This window comes from Orcinus orca, chromosome 2 (assembly GCF_937001465.1).
Source record: "Orcinus orca chromosome 2, mOrcOrc1.1, whole genome shotgun sequence".
In the NCBI taxonomy this organism is placed as follows: Eukaryota; Metazoa; Chordata; class Mammalia; order Artiodactyla; family Delphinidae; genus Orcinus; species Orcinus orca.
Window position 1 is genome coordinate 199,346,708 of NC_064560.1, and position 20,877 is coordinate 199,367,584.

The window sequence follows — 20,877 nt, forward strand, 5'->3', positions numbered from 1 at the left end:
GGCCCCACAGGCGGCAGGCGCTTGGAAACAGCAGGTCTCGCTGAGAAGTATACGGGGTGTTTTTCACCATCTATTTACTGCATGCACTTTTGCATGTCTGAAGTTTTTATAGTAAGTATATATATTAATTTATAAATAAAAAATTATTTCTACTTTGGGAAAAGTGTTTTTTTAAAAAACAGTATAACTTGCTTTGATTTAAACAGAAGACCCTTTACCACTTTAGTGTTAATCTGCTCCCTATTTGAGCAAATAAAGGGAGACACGGCTGCAGGACAGATGGCAGACAAGTGGGAACCTTGCTGGGGTGTGTGAATGACAGAGCAGGTGGGGAAAAAAAGAATGCCGTAAGCAAACAGGCAGAAAGGATGAAACTGGCATTAGAAAGACATTTGATAAGGAGTATGAAGAAAAAATACAGATGACAAAAACATTAGATGGAAGAAGAAATAATAAACAGAAAAACGAAGGAAACAGAAGAAAGCAACGTTGAAGTGAGAAATGAACAGCTGGGAAAAGGAAAGGGGAAAAATAAGAGGAAAAGAAATAGGATCAAGAAAGGACTAAGAACGCTACTATGTTGAGATGTGTGATCTGTTCATGACAACTGACTTCTGGGCAAACAGGTTTGAGAGTCTGAGCTGGCATCTGGTGGATCCAGACGCACAGGTGGTCAGTGGGCCACCCTCTCTGGCAATTCCCACCCCACACGGCACCGCGGGTACCTGCGTTTTCCTACCGAAGCCCGCTTCTCCTGCAGCGATCCTGGCCTGATGAACCCGTCACCCTCCGCCAGGAAACAGAAGCATCCTTGGAACCTCCCCTCCCACCCAGCCTTCTGTGTCAGCAGCCTGTGCAGACTCCCGTCTGGCTGCCCAGCCTACTCCACCCCGTCCCTCTTCCCCAGTGACTCCCCCTCAGGCTGCCTCCCTTGCCTTGGGGCCTGCGCCTCGGGACTAGAACAAACAGGGTGTGGAAATGTGACAGCTTACTTCATGGTTCATGATCTTTCCATAGGTCTCCACAAGGGATTCTGCATAAAACGGTGTTTCTCCATAAAGCATCTCGTACATGCAGACACCTAGAGACCACCAGTCGCACTCGGGGCCGTACTTGCCCATGCCGTCCTCCATCGCCTGCAGGATCTCTGGGGAGATGTAGTCAGGGGTGCCCACGGCCACAGAGGACTGCACCTTAGGGGAGAGGGCGGTTGGTGTTGAAGGGAAACCCTAGGGCATCTCTACTTTCAAATTCCTAATTATTTTCTCTAAAACAGGGACAGCAGATGATGAAATCATCATGGAATAAAACTGGCACCTGATCATGATTTAAAAACCTAAGAATTCAAAATTCAATGCAAATAAGTGTTGCTACAGCACTAAACAGAGGCAGTGTCCGGAATGCACAGGACTCTTGCAGGCTGGGTCTTTCAACGCCCAAAGGCCCACCAAGCCTCCACATGGCACTGAAGACACACATTCTCCACTGCGGCTCAAAGTGTGGTCCAAGGACCATGTGCATCAGCCCAACCCTTCTCAGACCTTCATGCAGGGACACCATATACCTGTGAGACAGAGATTCTAAGACGCTGCATTTCTAACATGCTCCCAGGGGAAGTCCAGGCTGCTCACCACACCCTACCCTCTGGCCCCCAAACAGGAACGTCTGGAAGTAGGTCCAGGGATCAGCTGGGTGCCTGGACACTCCCTACATGGGGCACTGGGAATGGACCTGAACGTAGCGACACCTCTATGGAGGGCTACAACTGGTGAGGTGGCAACCATCCCGGAGAAGGCAAGGGTGCTGCGCAGGCTGAGAGGTCACAGACCGGCCTCAGAGCACGTGGAGTGCACAGGCCTGAGGGTCAGGCAGGACATGGAGACAACAATCCAGAAGGCCCGTCTGCACAAAGACCAGGCTCTCCCTGGGTGCCAGCCCCAGAGCCATCTGAATGACTCAGCGGGGAGTCCTCAGGAGCTCTGACCGGGCAGCAGGGCAACAGCCGTCGGGAGCTATCGCAGGGTGAGTGCCACCGGGACGGGAGTGCCATGCAGGTAAGAGAGGTGACCAACGCTCCGGCTCAGACCAAGGCCACTGCTCCCGTCGTTACAAGACTGGCTTCGGGGACAGCACCAATATATCAATCAACGCGTGGTCAAGACTTCCAGAAATAAGAGATTGGCTTTGTGGAGAGAAAGTGAGGAAATCGCTTCGCTCATTTGAAAACACTGTCAAGTGATGCCAGTTTTACAGGTTCTTTTACTGCTGCTTGAAAACTCACAGTAAGAAGGGGGGCGGGGGTCTGCTCTCCTCTGGAGAAGTAGTTGCATTAGACTTTATGATATGTGTAGATTCTAAAGAAAAGTCTCCCAAACACCTCACACTGAAACTGTGACAAGGGCCGCAAGGCAGAACGCAGACGACTCCCTAACGCACTGGAAGCCGCTGGCTGGAAGCAGCTGAGTGAGGTGCAGCAGCCCCACCTGAGGCCACTCAGCCAGCGTGCTGGTCCAGCTGAGGCCCAAGCCCAGCCTCCTGGTGACGGCCCCTCCGGGGAGGTCCTCCTGCTGTGCAGGGAGTGTCCGTTGGCCCTTGGAACAGGGGTAGCAAGGCCCCCATTTCTACATCTGCAACACCCCTGGCTGACAGGAAGTCCCGTCCCAGACGGAAACGAGAATGCACCATCACCCAGTTAAGGTCTGTCCACCTGGCAGGCATTTTAAGCAAGGACCCAAGGGCTGCCTCTCTTTCAGTGCCGTGCTGGCACACTTTTAGCTGCCTAGGGATCTGAGGAAACCTGACAACCCCCCTTTTAGAAGGCATACGTATTACTTTTGTAAACATAAAAAACAAAGATGTTTTAAACTAAATAGAAAATTTCAAGTGTCTCCTAAGTGCATTCGTCTTAATTTACATTAATAAACTTGGTTTCTTAATTGTATCTCAAATTGAAAATGTCAATAAGCCCCTTCTAATTGCAAGCAAACCCCAAAACCAAATGGAAAATCTCCAACAAAAATACCTACAGTTCCATCATCATTCATCTTCAAACACGATCCAAAGTCAGCCAGGCGGATATGACCATTCACATCCAAAAGGACATTGTCAGGTTTAATGTCTCTGTTAGTAAAATAAATACATAAATTAACCATTTCCATGCAACACATCAGGTAGGTCAAAGCCCTTAACTGGTAGCGGATCAGCGGGGGAAACGCTAGCATCAGTCATGACAGCTGTAACAATCCAAGAAAACATCCCCGTGATGATGCAGTCGGGCGTGGCAGCAGCAGTCACCACCAGCGCTCACTCCTGCACAGCAGTTAATCCCCCATTACCACGCTGAGACGCCGAGACACCGTTACTGTTCCCACCCACCCACCCAGCCTGCGAACCAATGCTTCCAGAGCACCTGCCTCGTGCCAGGCGCTGCTCTTGAGCCCGGGCCTACGACAGTACCAAGACGGCGCTGCCCTGCCTTCACGAAGCCTCACACCAGCTGGGGTGTCAGGAAATGAACATGCAAATGCACAGATATGCACATGGTCTTGGCATCCCTGAGTACAATCCACGGGGCAAGTGCTACAAAGAAACAGGAGGAGATACAAAAAGAGGTAGAGGGACAGAGTGTGAAGCGAGTCAACGTGGCCGTTACCACTGAGAAGAGACGCCTGAGCAACTGGGGCAAAACAGCTACAGACCAACAAAGCACCACGTACGCCAAAACTGTATTTTAGAGACAACAACAGGGAAGCTCCAGAGTGGAGCAGTCTGCCCAGTTACACAGCAGCAGGAAAGTAAACTGTCCCACTAAACCCGTGGTCTTACTGACGGTTCTTCTGTGCACTTGCCAACACCGGGCAGGGATGGGGGGACGGCAGGGTGGACTTTAAGGAACTAGCCCTCCTTCCTGGCAGAATAAGCTTATGCGACTGGAAAAGCCACATAAGCACGAAAAGGAACAGAAACTTTAAAAGCAGAGGAAGACATTCACCAAGAAGAGTACAAGGATGTTTCCAGCAGCACAACTTGTAATAGCCACAAAGTGAGATCCACCTAACGTCCACCTGCAGGAGACAGGTAAAGCAGCGGGCTGTCCTCACGTGACAGAATGCTACATCTCAATGAAAACATACAGGAGCACCAACTACTCCCAACACAACAGACGAGTCTCACAAAGAAATGTGAGCAAAAGATGATGACAATTCTTACCCCAAAAGAGAAACAAAGCAAAAAACCCTTCTAGCACTCCAAACGGAAATAAATCTCCTGAAATAAACACCCAAGAATATGAAAAACAAAACAATATAATCCCTCAGTGAGTCAGAAAAATAAAAACTAAGAACAGGGGACTTCCCTGGTGGTTCAGTGGTTAAGACTCCGTGCTTCCACTGCAGGGGGCGTGGGTTCAATCCCTGGTCAGGGAACTAAGATCCCACATGCCCTGCAGTGTGGCAAAACAAAAAGGAAACAAAAAAAACCTACAAACAGAACTAGACAAACATAGGGAGAAGTGAAAAGAGAGTTGATTTAACCCAGGAAAGAAATAGAAGAAAAAGACAAAATCTTAATAGAAATAAGGACTAAATTATAAGATGCCAAAGGGGAATCAATTTAAATAAAAATCTAATGAAAGGCATTGAAGAAATGGAGGAAAAGGTCTGGAAGAATAAAAATGAGACAAAGAATTAAAAAGGGTCAGAGAGAAAGTAGCTGGAGACTGAAATGGAAGACAAGCAAAGAAGGCACAACATATACATAACAGGAGTCCCTAAAGAAATCAAAACAATAAAACGTAACTAACATTTGAAACTATACTCCAAGAGAACTTTCCAGAAGTAAAAAAGACCTGAATCTACAGACTAAAGGGCCCATCAAATTTAAAAATAAATAAATAAAATGTCCTGTTTTTTGGAGCCAGACAAGTTGATATGGAACAACCAACATGCAAGAATAGCTAGAAAAACACTGAAGAGAAAGAGGTATGATGGGGGGACTTGGCCGTACGTGATTTCAAGCCTCCATGATTAAAGCAGTGTGGTCCCAGAGCACAGAGAGAAAGACAACAATGGAACAGAATAGAATGTCCAGAAACAGACCAAATTCATAAAGAAACTGAGTATATAATAAAGATGTTATCTCAAATCAGTGGGCAGACACAAATAAGTTTCATGCTGGGACAACTGAAGAGCCTTTTACTTAAAGATAAAATCAGATTCATTCTTTTTTTTTTGCGGTACGCGGGCCTCTCACTGTTGTGGCCTCTCCCGTTGCGGAGCACAGGCTCCAAACGCACAGGCTCAGCGGCCATGGCTCACGGGCCCAGCCGCTCCGCAGCATGTGGGATCTTCCTGGACCAGGGCACGAACCCGTGTCCCCTGCATCGGCAGGCGGACTCTCAACCACTGCGCCACCAGGGAAGCCCAGATCCATTCTTTATACAAGAATAAACTCCAAATGGATAAGAGATCCATACGTTAAAAATAAAACTATTAGAAGAAAACATGGGTTTTCTTTTTCTCTGGGGTTTTAAAAAAAAGTACTTCTAACTATGACTCAAAATCCCAATGTAATAAAAGACCAATAAATTTAATACATTAAAAAATCTACATGGCAAAAGACTACAATAAGCAAAATCAAAAAGCAAATGGCAAACTGGGAAAAAATATTTGCAACATATATTACAGATAAAGGGCAAATGTTTAGCAACTGAAGGGAAAAGCTAGAAATCAGAAAAATGGGCAAATGACATGAAATAAATAACTCACACAGAAAGATATAAAAATGAAATTCAACTCCGCAAGAAAGACAAAAAACAAAAACAAAAAAACCCAACTGTATAACCATCTCTAATCCATCAGATGGCAAAAACATAAAAATATACTATGTTGCCAAGGCTGCAACGAAACAGGCACTTTCATACATTGCTGGTAGGAACACAAAAAGGTATATCTCTACGGATGGAAACTGGCAACATCTGATAAAGTTAAAAAAAAAGTTAGTATATATCTAATATGTATTTTATTTCTCTGTCGATCCAGTGATCCCACTTCTAGGAATTCACCCTAAAGACACACCGACAGTACAAAAAGATGTAGGTACAAGGTTATTCATTACTGCATTATTTATAATCGCAAAATACTAGAAACAACCTAAATGTCCACCCACAAGAGAATTAACTATGGTACCGATACATGTGGCGTGCTGTGCAAACGTAAAAGAGAATGAAGAGCTCCATGAGCTGATACAGAATGATTTCTAGGATACGTTAAGTGAAAACAACAAGATGCGTTAAGTGCATATTTAACCATGCTACCTTCTGTTTAAGGAAAGGAGAAATAAGGAAACATGTCTGCTCATCTTGCATACACACACACACACACACACACACACACACACACACGATAAACGGAAAACAAGGAACTGGTTACTTAGAAGGGGCAGGGAATGAGGTGGATGCGATAAGGAAGGAAGTGACAGTTCTGAGTATAACCTTGCTTAGTTTTGGTATTATCGAAGCATGCTTGTGTTCTACATGCTTAAAAAATGAAACGAAATCAACAAAGATGGGAAGGGGCACCTGAAATGGAAAGCTGATGAAACCAGTGAACCCAACTGTATTTCAAACCAGTAACACAACAGCACTGAAGGGAAATGGGGTAGAAAAAAAACCCCAAACCTAAGTAACTTACAGCAGAGAACCTGACACTTGCAGTTGGGAGGTGGGGTTAGGGCTAGGGTTAGGTTTGTTTTTAGTAGGATAAAAGCAGAGCGAGGGTCCCTGGTAGCTCAGGACTTCCCTGGTGGTGCAGTGGTTAAGAATCCGCCTGCCAATGCAGGGGGCACGGGTTTGAGCCCTGGTCCAGGAAGATCCCACATGCCGCAGAGCAACTAAGCCCATGTGCCACAACTACTGAGCCTGCGCTCTAGAGCCTGCGAGCCACAACTACTGAAGCCCGTGCGCCTAGAGCCCATGTTCTGCAACAAGAGAAGCCACTGCAATGAGAAGCCCGCACACCGCAACGAAGAGTAGCCCCCGCTCGCCGCAACTAGAGAAAGGCCTGCGTGCAGCAACAAAGACCCAACGCAGCCAAAAATAATAAATAAATAAATTTATAAACTATAGTAATAAAAAAAGCAGAGCAATTCTGAAGCTACTTCAGATACATGGCAGGGCTGGGCAAATGACTGGACGTGCTGGTGCTGCCGGGAGCCAGAGGAGGAGACGGAAATGGACCAGGAGAAAGCCAGAAGGGTAACTCGTGATTCCCAAATTAGACATGGGTCTGTATGTATAAATGCAGACGTGTACAGACATGCACTTTACTCTGTCCAGTGAGGGGCCTAAAACAGACACCCTGTAACTCTGAGCACACCCAGCACCCAGATATGGTCTTTAAAACCATCCCCCACTAAAGGCACCAGGGTTCCTCAGAGAAGGTACGAGATGAGCCAGAAACTAAGGCAGTTCTCAAAAACGATGAGGGCATGTCAGAAACATGGGAGTCAGGTAGAAGGGGCTTCCACTGGCCAAATACAGGACAATATAAGCATAAAAAGAATTCAGACAATGACAAATTATAAACCGTTGGGGTGACAAAGGATCCAGGTACCCACACTGATAATAAATAGACAAATGGGAGAGAAGGGAGGCGCTTCAACGTGGAGTGGATCCTGGAGTTTGGAAATCGTCATTTTGCAACCATCACAGTAAAGGCTGGACCAGGCAAAAATCATCAACAGATACTAAATGTAGGGGGACACTCTGAAGAGGATGTATGCATGATCTTAAAGTGCCTCCCCACAGATTGCTTTTAGATACAAAGGGGAAAAAGCCCTAACTATGCAGCAGTGAATCACTACTTGAGTCTAAGAAGACGGGTGGGGAGGGTCTTCACAAAGGTTGCCCCTCTCCCTTTATACCCTCCAGAGGTGTTCAGCTGCTAACCATATGCGTGCACCTTTTTTTTCCAATGGTGTTGGTTTATCTGGGCAGCATGATTCTCTATTTAAAATATAATAACATCAATAAATGTTATTTAAAAAAAAAACTGAATTGCCCATTTGCATGCAGGGAGGTTACAAAGAAAGGCCCTCTCAGCAAAACACCAGGGAGGCCGAGGGCAAGGACTAACCCAGAGCTCCTACCAGCAGTGCTTCTGAGCTGGGCAGGTGGTCCCCACAGCACCAACTGAGAGAGCAGCCAATCCATGAGCGGACTGTCCCCATGGGCCACCACCCTGCTTGGGACTAACCCAGCCCATTCTCCCTCCAAACCCAGCAGTGGCCGCTTTTCCAGTAGAGTCAGGGGCACAGCTGAGAAGCAGCTCCAGTCCCCCGAAAGGGCCTTTTCTCTGTCGGCTGTTGTGACTCTGGTTAAAACGGTGGAATTGGCCGGGGCGGGGCCAGGTGGGTGGGATTACAGCCCTGGACAGACTGCAGTCTGATTTTCCTTTCCTGTTCTGCCCGTGATGCGCTGAGAAGGGAGGCCCTCCCGCCCACTGCTGTCCCATTTCTGAGCGACACACAGTGCGCCCATGGGGCTTCCTACTGCAAAACCAACCCGCAGGCTCAGTGGAGGTGGCGCGGGGCTGGTCCCTGTGCCTCCATGGACGGGCCTGCGCGCCAGCCTGGCTCCTGGAGGCCCCGGGCTGCCTCTGTCTTCATCCAGGTCCTCTACTCCTACTCCACGCCTCTTCTACTCGGCTTTCTAGTTTTCCTTTTCTAAGGCCTTTCTTTTTTTTTTTTTTTTGCATTACGCGGGCCTCTCACTGTTGTGGCCTCTCCCGTTGCGGAGCACAGGCTCCGGACGCGCAGGCTCAGCGGCCATGGCTCACGGGCCCAGCCGCTCCGCGGCATGTGGGATCTTCCTGGACCGGGGCACGAACCCGTGTCCCCTGCATCGGCAGGCAGACTCAACCACTGCGCCACCAGGGAAGCCCTCTAAGGCCTTTCTTGTTCTCTGAATATTCCTTCTCTTAAAAGTGTACCTGTTCTTATTTCGATCGTAAGCTGTACGTATTCTGTTCTCTCTGGGGATGTGATTTCCCAGCTGCGATCCTTCGTGAGCCTGTTGCTCTCCGTCTCTGCCTCTGCTGGCATCTGGCGCTGACCTCTCGGGAAGCGGCGGCACCCACCGGGGGGGTGGGCTCCCAGGTCCGAGCTCCCCACTGCTTCTGGCACAGTGAGCCTCGCAGGGGTCCAGAGCCAGGGAGCAGCCGTTCCGCACGCAGAAGCCCGGCCGGCGGGGCGGCGGGCACTGCCTGAAGTCGCCAAGGCCCACATCCTCCCACGGGAAAGGGCCCCAAGCTACGGTCTGAACCACGCTCCTCAAATCCACCAGTGAGAACACTCTTGTGCTGATGAAACTCATTTACTTCTGGCCCCACCAAATGCAGCCTCAACTTACATCCCCCTGAGACTGGGTAGGACTGACTTCCTGTATTACCTAACTTTGTGAACTGTCTAGCAAAAACGCAAAGCTTACTGTTTTCACTAGGTCATTCAAGCACTTAGTCTGAATATGGAGTTGACTTTAAGGGAAAAAAAGTTCTTGAATTATTTTAATGTTTCCTACCATGCCCAGAGATTAAAAGATAGAGCAAAACTTCTACACAACCAATTAAGAAAATGAGGAGAAAGCTTCCTAATTAGGGAAAAACAGGAAAGAATAAACTATTCAAAAGACAGTCAAATTAATTTCCCTGGAGCTCTGTGACAAATACAAAGACATTCATCTCTCTGTTGTGAATTAGGCAAAGTTCTCTCAAGAAGAGTATAAAATCTAATGTTGAAAACAACAACAATAACTGTTATAAAAGCAGGCGTAACGACATTAAAGAAAACAGGAAAAAGAGGAAATGCCCTGTCCCAAACCTCATGGCCCTAAAAGCAGCAACCGCTATGGGGGGCAGCTCCCTGGGCTCGCCCATGACACGGGGACCTATGCACAGCGCCCTGGGCAGGAGCGTGTGGTCCCAGGCAAGCTGCCCCCCCCGCCCCCCGCAGGGCAATGAGGTCACACTCTTGGCAGGACTTGAAGGGCTGTTACTTTGACACTGGTAGCCATTGCTACCCTCAGAGCAGGAGCTGCGTCTGCTTAGGAAAATCCCTGACAGGCTCAGAGGCTCAGCCCGACCACAGTGCAAGGTCAGGGGACTCATGACAGCTGCAAACCTCTCGACGGCAACACTGAATTCCACACGGGATCATCTATCAGTCATGTATGTGAATGGAATTAAGATGCTCCTCTCAAAAAATTTATTTCACACACCTCCTTTTCCAGAAACTGCTGGAGGATATGTGCCACCAAATCAGAAGAATAAACCAAGAAACAGAAAGACGCACGACTCAGAAAACAAGGGAGCCCATCCCAGGGAGACGGCAAGAGAACCTCTCCACTCAAAAAGAAACCTCACGATGAGAGCCACCAGAGCAGGAAGGCGTGGGAAAGACAGAGGGATGGATCCGGGAAGGTAGATCGAGGACTGCTGGTGTGTCTGAACGTACAGAGCTTTACAATTTGGTCACGATATTTGGGGATAGTTAGTGGCAGCTACACAGAGAAGTAGCCAAAGAAAAAACAGTGCAATTATTAACTCCAGAGGAAACAAAACTTTATATAGGAAGTGTAACTATTTATACCACAAGGCTCATCTGTAATATTTACACAGTATACTATAAACGCCACACACTGATCTAACCAAAAGTTATTACATTTGACCCCTGAACAACACCAGGGCTGGGGTGCCAACCTCTGCGCAGTCGAAAATCTGAGTATAACTTCACAGTCGGCCCTCCATAGCCGTGGGTCTGCACCCACAGACCGTGTAGGACTGTATTATGTATTTAGTGAAAGAAATCTGAGTGTAAGCGGACCCGTGTAGTTCAAACCCATGTTGTTCAAGGGCCAACTGTATTTTCCTAACTGGGGCCAGATGGGAGAGGGAAGTTTGAGAGTTTGTGTGGGAGACAGGGATGAGAGACAAATGTACTTACTTGTGTCAAAGAGTCAAATCTCCATATCGATAGACGTGGTCTAAGACCTCCCCAGCCCCCACACAAAGTGAAACAGCAATGAAGCCCGTTATTTAGAAATATGGAAGTAAACAGAAGAAACAAGTAAAAACTGTCCATCATTACCTATGGCAAGGGGCAGCAGGGTGGGGGATGGCTGGAGACTCACGTTTTGTTTTAAGCCCTGTACAACTATTTGACTTTTTAAAGCTACTGCCGTGAAATACTTTGATAAAAATAAAATAAGTAAAACAGAACAAAACCAACAAAACCCCACCCAAACCCCACAGGATTAAAGCACTGTCTTAAATGGCAGAATGAGACTGACACAGAGGCACAGGCTGGCTGAGGCACTAAGGCCGCTGTCCTGGCGGGGGAGGGGTGGGGAGGGCAGGAGGGGGCCCCCCCGCCCCCCGCCCCCGCCTGACATGCAAGAGCAGTTACACTCACTCAATTCAAGTCCTTTACGATGCTGTGATGTGAGCCCCTCTCCTCAACCCAAGCCCCCTTTCCTGAGTGCTTTATGGGTGATTGAGGCATGAGCTCTGGGGGCTGGGCAGGGGAGAACATGAGCCAATGGCAGGTAAATATCAAAAGACAAGGTGACTTCAGCTGACAGCAATTAGAGCGTCACAACAGTCACATAAAGCTGGGGTCTCCTGGGAGCCAGGTGCTGGGGTGTAAAGCAGCGACCTGGTAAGGCATCCTGCACCATGGCAGTCAAAGGGAGGACCCGCTAACTGCACGACTTCCCTGCACAGCCTGGGACTGGGGTCCACGACTCAGGGGACTCTGAAAGGAATATCCTGACACATTAAAGGTGATTTCCATAAAATATATAACAAGGTGATTACCTGTGCACGTAATGAAGCTGATGGATGGAATCGATAGCCAACACCATTTCACCAATGTAGAATCTTGCCATATCTTCTGGAAGCTTGTCCTCAAATTTACTGAGCAGGGTCAGTAAATCACCACCCACGTAATAATCCATGACTAAGTACTACAGTTGGGAAGAGAAGGGCAGAGAAGACGACATTCAGTCACCACGAAACCTAACAACCGAAGGTCAGCTTCCACTGCAGGAGCTCTGGACTCCTCAAGTCCGGGTGGACGGCTTCCTGCAGTTCCTGTCATCCAGGACTTCCCCCCAGAACAAGGACCCTGATGGACCATAATGCTGCTGTAGTTGAGAAGAGATTTCAGTAAATACTTATTCTTCTTGTCAATAAAATTTCTACCTGTACAACACAATCAGATGGTATCAATATAGAAGTCACATTCCATTTATAAACTGATGAAAGGACCACTGGTTTCTCTTTTTTTTTTTTTTGGATTTTATTTATTTTTATACAGCAGGTTCTTATTAGTTATCTACTTTATACATATTAGTGTATGTATGTCAATCCCAACCTCCCAATTCATCCCACCACCCACCCCCCCACTCTCCCCCCTTGGTGTCCATATAAGGGGACACCTGTCTCTATTTCTGCCTTGCAAACCGGTTCATCTGTACCATTTTTCTAGATTCCACATGTATGTGTTAATATATTTGTTTTTCTCTTTCTGACTTACTTCACTCTGTATGACAGTCTCTAGGTCCATCCATGTCTCTACAAATGACCAAATTTCATTCCTTTTTATGGCTGAATGATATACAAGATATTGTTGTGGGGTTTTTTTGCCACACCGGGCGGCATACAGGATCTTAGCTCCCCAACCAGTGATTGAACCTGCACCCTCTGCAATAGAGGCGCAGAGTCTTAACCACTGGGCCACCGGGGAAGCCCCTGAAAGGACTGCTGATTTCTTGATATCGTTCAATCTTCCTATGTAAACTAGCAATGTTATTATTTTTGATTTGTACAAATCATTTTTTCATATTCTTCAGAAATATTTTACCCCAATGCCCTTCATTTTTATTGAATGAAACACTCTTTAAATTCTATACTGCTTTACAATTTTCAAGTTTCACACACATGTTCTCATATAGTCCCACAGAAACCCCCTTTTCAATTCCCTATCCCTATACTGCCCCCTCCCTTCCCTCTCCCCAATGGTAGCAATTAGTCTGTTCTACGTGTCTGTGAGTCTGCTTCTTTTCTGTTACATTTACGTGTGTCGTAGTTTCAGATCCCACGTATAAGCGGCGCCACACAGTGTGTGTCTCTCTGACTTATTTCACGTAGCATAGTGCCCTCCCATCCACCCACGTTGCTACAAATGGCAAAATGTCATTCTTTTTATGGCTGAGTAGTATTCCATTACATATATGTTAGATACATATATACATCTTCTTTATCCATTCATCTGTTGATGGACGCCTAGGCTGGCAATTGTAAGAAAACAAAAAAAAATGCTGCTATGAACATTGGGGTGCATATATCTTTTCAAATTATAGTGTTTTTGGTGGGGTTTTTTTGGATATATACCCAGGAGTGGAATTGCTGGGTCATATAGTAATTCTATTTGTAGTTTTTTGAGAAAATGCCATACTGTTCTCCATAGTGGCTGCACCAATTTACATTCTCACCAACAGTGTAGGAGGGCTCCCTTTTCTCCACAACCTTGCCAACGTTTCGTTATTTGTGTTCTTTTGGATGATAGCCATTCTGACAGGTGTGAGGTGATATCTCACTGTGGTTTTGATTTGCATTTCCCTGATGATTAGCGATGTTGTGCGTCTTTTCACGTGCCTGTTGGCCAGCCCATTTCCTCTTCGGAAAAATGTCTATCAGTTCTTCCGCCCTTTTTTTAAAAAATTTATTTATTTTGGCTGTGTTGGGTCTTCATTGCTGCATGCGGGCTTTCTTAGTTGCGGTGTGGGCTTCTCATTGCGGTGGCTTCTCTTGCTGCAGAGCACGGGCTCTAGGCGTGCAGGCTTCAGTAGTTGCAGCACAGGGGCTCAGTAGTCGTGGCACGCAGACTCTAGAGCACAGGCTCAGTTGTGGCGCACGGGCTTAGTTGCTCCGCAGCATGTGGGATCTTCCCGGACCAGGGATCAAACCGGTGTCCCCTGCACTGGCAGGTGGATTCCTAACCACTGCGCCACCAGGGAAGTCCCTTCCGCCCATTTTTTAATCAGGTTAAAGAAGAATAAACAAAATAATAATATTTTCAAAATGTCTGAAGAAAAAAACAGAATGAAGTCCCATAACATACATTATAAAGAAATGAAAATTGAAATAGTTTTGTGTTGATTCACGGATATAGTGAGAGACTAATGACATACAAAATTCAGAAGGAAAATAAACGTATATGGAAATTTCACCTACAGTAAAGGCAGGAGAGGAAAGAACAGATGCAGATTCACAGTGTCTCACCAGAGACCCCAGCCCATGGATAGGCAGCTGAGCCTCTGTCTCCCCAAGTGTCTGCTCCCCGAAGGGCTGGTGTTCCTATATGTGCAGGGGGATATTCAATGTTTGAGAAAGGGCATCTTGGGCTATGGTCTGACGGGTGTCTCTGCTGGCTCAGCACACACTATATAACCTATTCTCAGGGCCCGTGCTGCATTCCCTGGTGAGCTGAGCTGTCACTGCCATCAGTAAAGCTGTGTCACCTGCACCTGACCTGCTTTCTCTGCCCGGGAACCTCGGGAATGGCCACACCTCATTTGAGTGATTCCAGCAGTTGATGACCTGCCTGATTCCAACTCTGTGGGGGACCCGACTCCCCCAGGGCCATGGGTGGTTAAGAGTCTGCGATCGGTCCACAGAGGGACCAGGCGTGTGGGGACGTGGGGGCAGGACATCCCAACACTTGGATACTCTTTGTCTAGACCACAAACTGGCACAGGCAGAAGATGCCAACTTCTCAAAAAAAAAATGTGGAAATAACAAACATCCTTGATTATGAAAAACAGATGATCTTCTTCTGAAGATATGCTAGAATGGAAACTTCCTGGACAGGAACTTTTTCTTTTTCTTTGTGAGAAATCCTCCCCCTCCAAAATTTGAAGGACTTTATAAATCATGTCAAGAGGCACACAGGAACCGGCATAGGCAGAAGACGCCAACTCCTTTAGGAAAAAAAATATGTGGAGATGACAAACATCCTTGATTATGACAGACCATCTTCTTCAGAGCAAATGCTAAGATAATAACTGCCTAGATGGGGAAAATACATATATACACGTACATATATTTAATCAGTGGAAAAAATGACTGAAAGGTTCGACACTCCAGGAGGTGCTCTAAAAGCGAATGGCCCAAAGTGGAAGCACAAATAATACTCCATCAAGTTTTGTGCGGTTTAAAACTACTTCTCCAGTTTCTCCTGCCACACGAAGAGGACACAGGACCAGAGAAGGGAGGTGAATTACCTAAAATCACAAAACCAGCGGCTCTTATTAGAAAAAGTTTCATGAACAAACTGAAAGGTAAGTTCCTATGGGTGTATCCCCACGGGAGGGTCAGAGAATGCACTGCTGGAGTGGAAACCAGAGCCCCAAGAGGGCAAAGGCCGAGGTGCTGGGTGTGCTCCACCAAGAGCACTGGGCCATCCCTTCGCTCAGCGCTCACGGGCCCGGGGCCAGCAGTGCTGGGCACCCTTCCACCGGAAGACAGTCTTCCACTGGAAGACAGCCCCTCTGGCTGCACCCTGAAGGCTACGGTGGAGGAGCCCCAGGGGCTGTGGAGACCTGATGGGGTCATCCCACCAGGCAGAGAGAGACTGGCATAGCCAGAGTCAGGGCGGCAGCCAGCACCCCTACTGCTGGGGCTGCCAAGCAGAGACCGCTGGAGAAGCTGTTCCCCCCAGGAGCCGCCCCCTTTGATGCTTTTAAGAGATGGATGCCCTGGTCTGAGCAGTTAACTTTTAACCAATGAACAGAGAGAGGAAATCCCACTCCCCGATGACTCAGCCAGAGAGACAATCCTTTAGTATTATGGAGACCCTAGTACTAAGAGCTACCGTTCGTGGTGTAACTATAATGTGCTGTGCCTTCAGGTTCTACGCCTTACAGCCACCATCACTGTTAATCCTCAAAACTGCCCTGGCCACAGCTACTGTCATGACTGTGGTTTACAGGTAAGGAAAGGAGGCTTGATGACGCAGCCTAAGTCACCCAGCTAGCAAGCAGCAGAGCTAGGATGCGAACCCAGGCAACTGGACTCCAGGTCCTTGGTCTTAAATGAGGCATAGTGTCTCCTGGGAGAGGGCAGCCATCAGCCCGTGGCCGGGCCTGTCTAAGGAGGAAGCCTTCCCTGCAGATCCCTGTTCTCAACAGCCCTCCCATCCTGCCTCAGAACTCGGCTTTCAAGACTCACCTCACTCGACCCCTCCGCTGAGAAGCCTCCCTGGTCTCCCTGCCCCCTCCTGCCCAACGGCAGCCTCAGTCGGGCCTCCCACCCTGGCCTCCTGGCACTGTCACCCATCCCTTCCACCCAAGAGCGGCTTCTACGGGCGGGAGTCCTGTCGCTCCCACGCCTGGTACAACTCCGGTCACACAGACGACTCTCAAAGGACGTCTGCTCGCTCACTCTCTCAATAACAAACTTGTCGGCACCCGCTAGACGACGGGTCCCTCCTCCACGGGGCTGACACCACGTGGGGGGAGGTGAACATAGAAATTCAGAGTGACGGGACCAGGAAGAAAACCCAACTGTAGGCGTGGGAGGGCCCGACTGGCGGCTCCCGCACACGGACACCGCGAGGACCCAGGCCCGGGGGTCTGAAGGGCAGAAGGAAGCCGGCTGGGCCAGGGTCGCCTTCCAGACAAAGGGACTGAGAGGAGCAGGAACGTGGGCCCTGGAGACACGGGAACCGGCAACTAGGGCAGAGCGTGGCGAGTGCAGACGGGCTGAGGCCAGGCCCCGCGGGCCACGGCAGGTACGTCGGGCTCCACTCTGAGAACCACGAGAAGCTGCATCCTGCTCCACGATTATAGCTTCCTCTGGCTGCCCTGTGCAGGGCAGACTCGAGGGGGAGGGACGAGAGCAGGACCAGAGAGGGGCCCAGCAGGAGGCAAGGTGACAGCGCTGGGGAGGGTGGGCAGAACGACAGCTGGGCAGAGCGCAGGTAATCCGGGGGAGCAGACCACAGCACCTGCGGACGGACACACGGGTGAAGGAGAGTCGGGTGCCCCTAAAGAAAACAGTGGGAGTGAGGCAAGCGCCGCATCTAGCGGAGCTCAGCGGTTTCCCTGTCCACCTAGAAATCCGAAAAGAAAAACAAAAGTGTATCACAGCGGTGCCAAGTACGATTGATGGGCTCCTGGAAAACAAGTTTACAAGAAGAGTAACCTGCAAAGGCTGATAGGGCAGGCAAGTAGAAACGTGTTTTTGGAATAAGAGAACGCTACCAATTATGTCCCCTGTCACATAACACAGAATCCTGACTTGAGTCGATAAGGCAACACCCTTTTAGTTACTGGTGAAACAAGTTTAATTTTTACGAAACGCCCAGTCTAGATACCCACAGTAGCAACTCTAACACAAGCGGGCTCTGTGGGGCGGGCTCCGTGTCACGGAAGACCCCTCACCCCGCTGCACCCTGCGCCCCAGCGGCACTCAGGCCGCTCACTTCCCGCCTCATTCCTCCTCACCTCCTCCCCGCAGGGCAGTGACTGCCCCTAAAAACGCCACTCGTGGGTGGCAGAGGCAGGAGCCAAACCCGGTCTTGCAGCCCCGTGTTCACGAACTAGGAAGGGCCAGGGCCCCTGCCGTCCTTCTCTCCGCGGTCTTCACCGTACGTCTGACTGGGGAGCTCCCAAACTCTAGAAGACGCTCCATCACCGGAATTCCTTACCGGCTGCTCTAACTCAGAATCAGCTGGCAACACGCTACGCTGACTGCAGGGAAACCATCTGAAACAAAAAAAGCTGTCTTCCTTCTGTGCAGACCCAGACTAGCACTCCTTAGAGATTTCATTCAGTTCTTATCAAAATAGGAAGTGAACTGGAGACAGTCCACTCAACGCAGGGACACTGGTCCCAGAAGCAACGGGTTATGGAAAGATGGCCCCAGGGCAGGAGGACTCTTTTCTCAGCCAGAGCGAGGGCACCGCGCACCACCTCCTGCCAGAGGGGCCCGGGCTGGGCCTGGCACAATCCCTGTATCTGTGTGATAAGCTTGGACAAATGACTTCCTCCCTCCTTGCCCCAGACCCCATTCATAAAATGGTGAAAAATCATGAATGCCTGACTCACTTGGCCACTGGGAAGACTGACCGCGATAACCCACAGGTTGTGCTCAATAAACCCCAGCTGCCCCGTCCATCAGACACATGTGTTTTCAATCTAAATAAAGACTATAACGAACTATTTCACCTAATCCTAGACTACTGTATCCAAGGGAGTTCTCTGATGTCTGCAAGAGATTATTTTAAGATAAATAAAAGAAATCCTCCATGACTCCACTTGTTGTAAGCAAATGGAGCCCACTACTGAGGGTGAACTTACAAGTCAGCTGTTCTCGAGAACACAGCCAAGGCCCCTGCCTTCGAAGCCCCGTGCGGCCACTGCTGGGGAAACATGCCAGCTGTGCCCCGGCCAGAGGAGCTGGGCTGAGACCGGCTTCCCTGAGGTCTGCCCAGGCCCCGTCTACCCAGAGCTCCACGGTGCGGACATTTTTAGGTTTAGGCAAACCTGGAAAGTCATTCTCAGAGTTAAAAGTCCTAACAAAGCAGTTGTGGAGTCACGCAGGCCCTGAGCCAAAAGTCTGGTGTCCCTTTCACTCCAAACTGGTTGTCTTGCATCTGTTCTGCTAGGCGTCCGAGCGCAATTCTACCCACACACGTGAATCACAAAGCTGATTAGCCTACACTGCAAGTGAGCCCCAGCTCCAATCAGAACAAACAGGTGACAAGAACAAGGGGACCAAGAGTCACCCCAAAACCTGTGTCAGCGGCTCCAGCGGGGAGGGCTGCAAACCAGCACGTGCCACCCGACCTGGCCGTCAGGGAAACGTGGCAGAAACACCCACTCGGTTAAAGGGTCAAACATTTTAAATCCCCACAGCAATTTCTTATTCTTTTAGTAATTCAAGATAGAAAATGTTTTAAACCCCCAGTTTATAATAAACCAAGAATAAAATAAGCACCTTATCTAGTGATTAGAGGAAAAAAGTCCACCTGATGATTACATGAAAACAAACCCTCAGTTTTATCTGTCAAATACACATTTAGGCAACGACAGTTCCAGTGTCTCACTCATTTTTTAGTGGCAGCACAAAGGAATCGAAACCCTTCAGTGAGATGCCATTTGATAGAGTCCTTAAGTTCTTGGTGACCCACACCTACCAGATAATTTTCATCCTGAAAGGCATAGTGCAGCGTGGTGATCCACTGACAGTCCCCATTCACCAGCACATCGCGTTCTTCCCGGAAACAAGCCGTCTGTAAAGAATTGGGGAGAAAGTCAGTCTGTGTCCATCAGGAAAGTGCCCTGCAGAGCACAGTCCCAAGCAGACAGAGGCTCTGGAAACAGTGTCCCCGGCCTTCTGGGACGCAGGGACCCAGGCGCACCGCCGCCTCCCAGTGGGGCTCCTGGCACCAGCTGAACCTCTGCTCTCTCCTGCTCCTGCAGCCCGACCCTCACCCCGGTGCACCAAGGGCCGCTGAGAACTCACCTCCCCACCTGGGGCTTGCACCCACCCTCCCACACACGCCGCTTCCAGGGCCAGCACGCCAGGTCCACCCCAGCTCACGCGTGCGTTTCAGCTACAGCTTCTGAGCTGCCCCCCATTCCAGTGTCGCCGACTTCTCGGGGGAGCCTGTGGTGTGGCTGCCCCTCATGTCCCATCCCCTCCACCCCACCCCCATCGCAGGACTACAGGTCAGGAGCCACACGGCTGGCCGGACAGGGCACAAACCTGCTTACTGATCTGAGTTACAGACCTGGGTCGGTTATTCTCAAGAAATGTGATTTATTTACAGTACACTGATGCACATGATGCTAACAGGACTTTCCTATGAAGACCCATGGCCTGCAGCACACGGGCAGAAGGCCGTCTTTTAGGCTGCTGTGGGTTGTTGATTTTTTTTTAAGAGCTTTAATACACAGGTAGAATCTGTATTTAAAAGGAACTAGGTCTTCGGCATAATTATAATAAGATGTCCTCTTTCTTGACCACAGAAGATTTTAACTCCTCCTTGTATTTCCAACTTGCAAAGCTTAAGGAAAATGACAGCACCCCTAGGGGAGGGTTTGCACACACAGCACCACAGCAAGCTCTCCACCTGTTCTCTCAGAGTCTTCTGGTGACCTCTAGAACTTGTTTTTCTACAAGTTTTTCTTTTCTAAACTTTTTTTTTTTTTGCGGTACGCGGGTCTCTCACTGTTGTGGCCTCTCCTTTTGCGGAGCACAGGCTCTGGACGCGCAGGCTCAGCGGCCATGGCTCACGGGCCCAGCCACTCCGCGGCATGTGGGATCTTCCCGGACCGGGGCACGAACCCGCGTCCCCTGCATCGGCAGGCGGACTCTCAACCACTGCGCCACCAGGCAAGCCCTCTTTTCTAAACTTTTAAAAAGAGTTTTTTGCTTTTGAAAACGGGATTGAGGTAGATGTGTCCTATTCTCCTAACTGAAGCAGATGAGAGAACTTAACAACGTCCAGATGTGCAGAGACAAGTGGTTCTGAAACTACCATGGCCCCCAGACCACAGGCCTGGGGAAGGGGCAGCAGAAAGAAAACCTGAGTCCTGGGGCCGGGGCCAGCCCGGAAGCCCCAGTGTCTGGAACACTGTTTCCACCAGGTTCTGATCCACATCCTCAAGTGCCTACCTGACAACATTCAGCATAAAGCCCGTTCTTAAACCAGGATCGCCAGTATGGTACCCATAGAGAGGAAATGTACATACTGTTCAATAGTTTTAAGAGCAGATAAACTTTCTAATTTTTTTTTTATGACCAAAAAAAATAA

At 48.9% G+C, this 20,877-nt stretch overlaps 1 protein-coding gene across 4 annotated transcripts in view; it reads right to left on the minus strand.

Annotated features, from left to right (window-relative positions):
* CDC42BPB (CDC42 binding protein kinase beta) overlaps window positions 1-20,877 on the minus strand; it is a 121,879-nt gene that overhangs the window by 40,337 nt on the left and 60,665 nt on the right. For all 4 annotated transcript variants that reach the window (XR_007475708.1, XM_049706324.1, XM_049706323.1 and 1 more), the window contains 4 exons: window positions 19,255-19,350; window positions 11,868-12,016; window positions 3,027-3,120; window positions 993-1,193 (listed from right to left, as the gene is read on the minus strand). Coding sequence is in view for 3 of the 4 variants with exons in the window: in XM_049706324.1 (XP_049562281.1) it covers window positions 993-1,193; window positions 3,027-3,120; window positions 11,868-12,016; window positions 19,255-19,350 (540 nt within the window). In the remaining variant the exon portion in view is untranslated. The remainder of the gene's footprint in view (window positions 1-992; window positions 1,194-3,026; window positions 3,121-11,867; window positions 12,017-19,254; window positions 19,351-20,877) is intronic.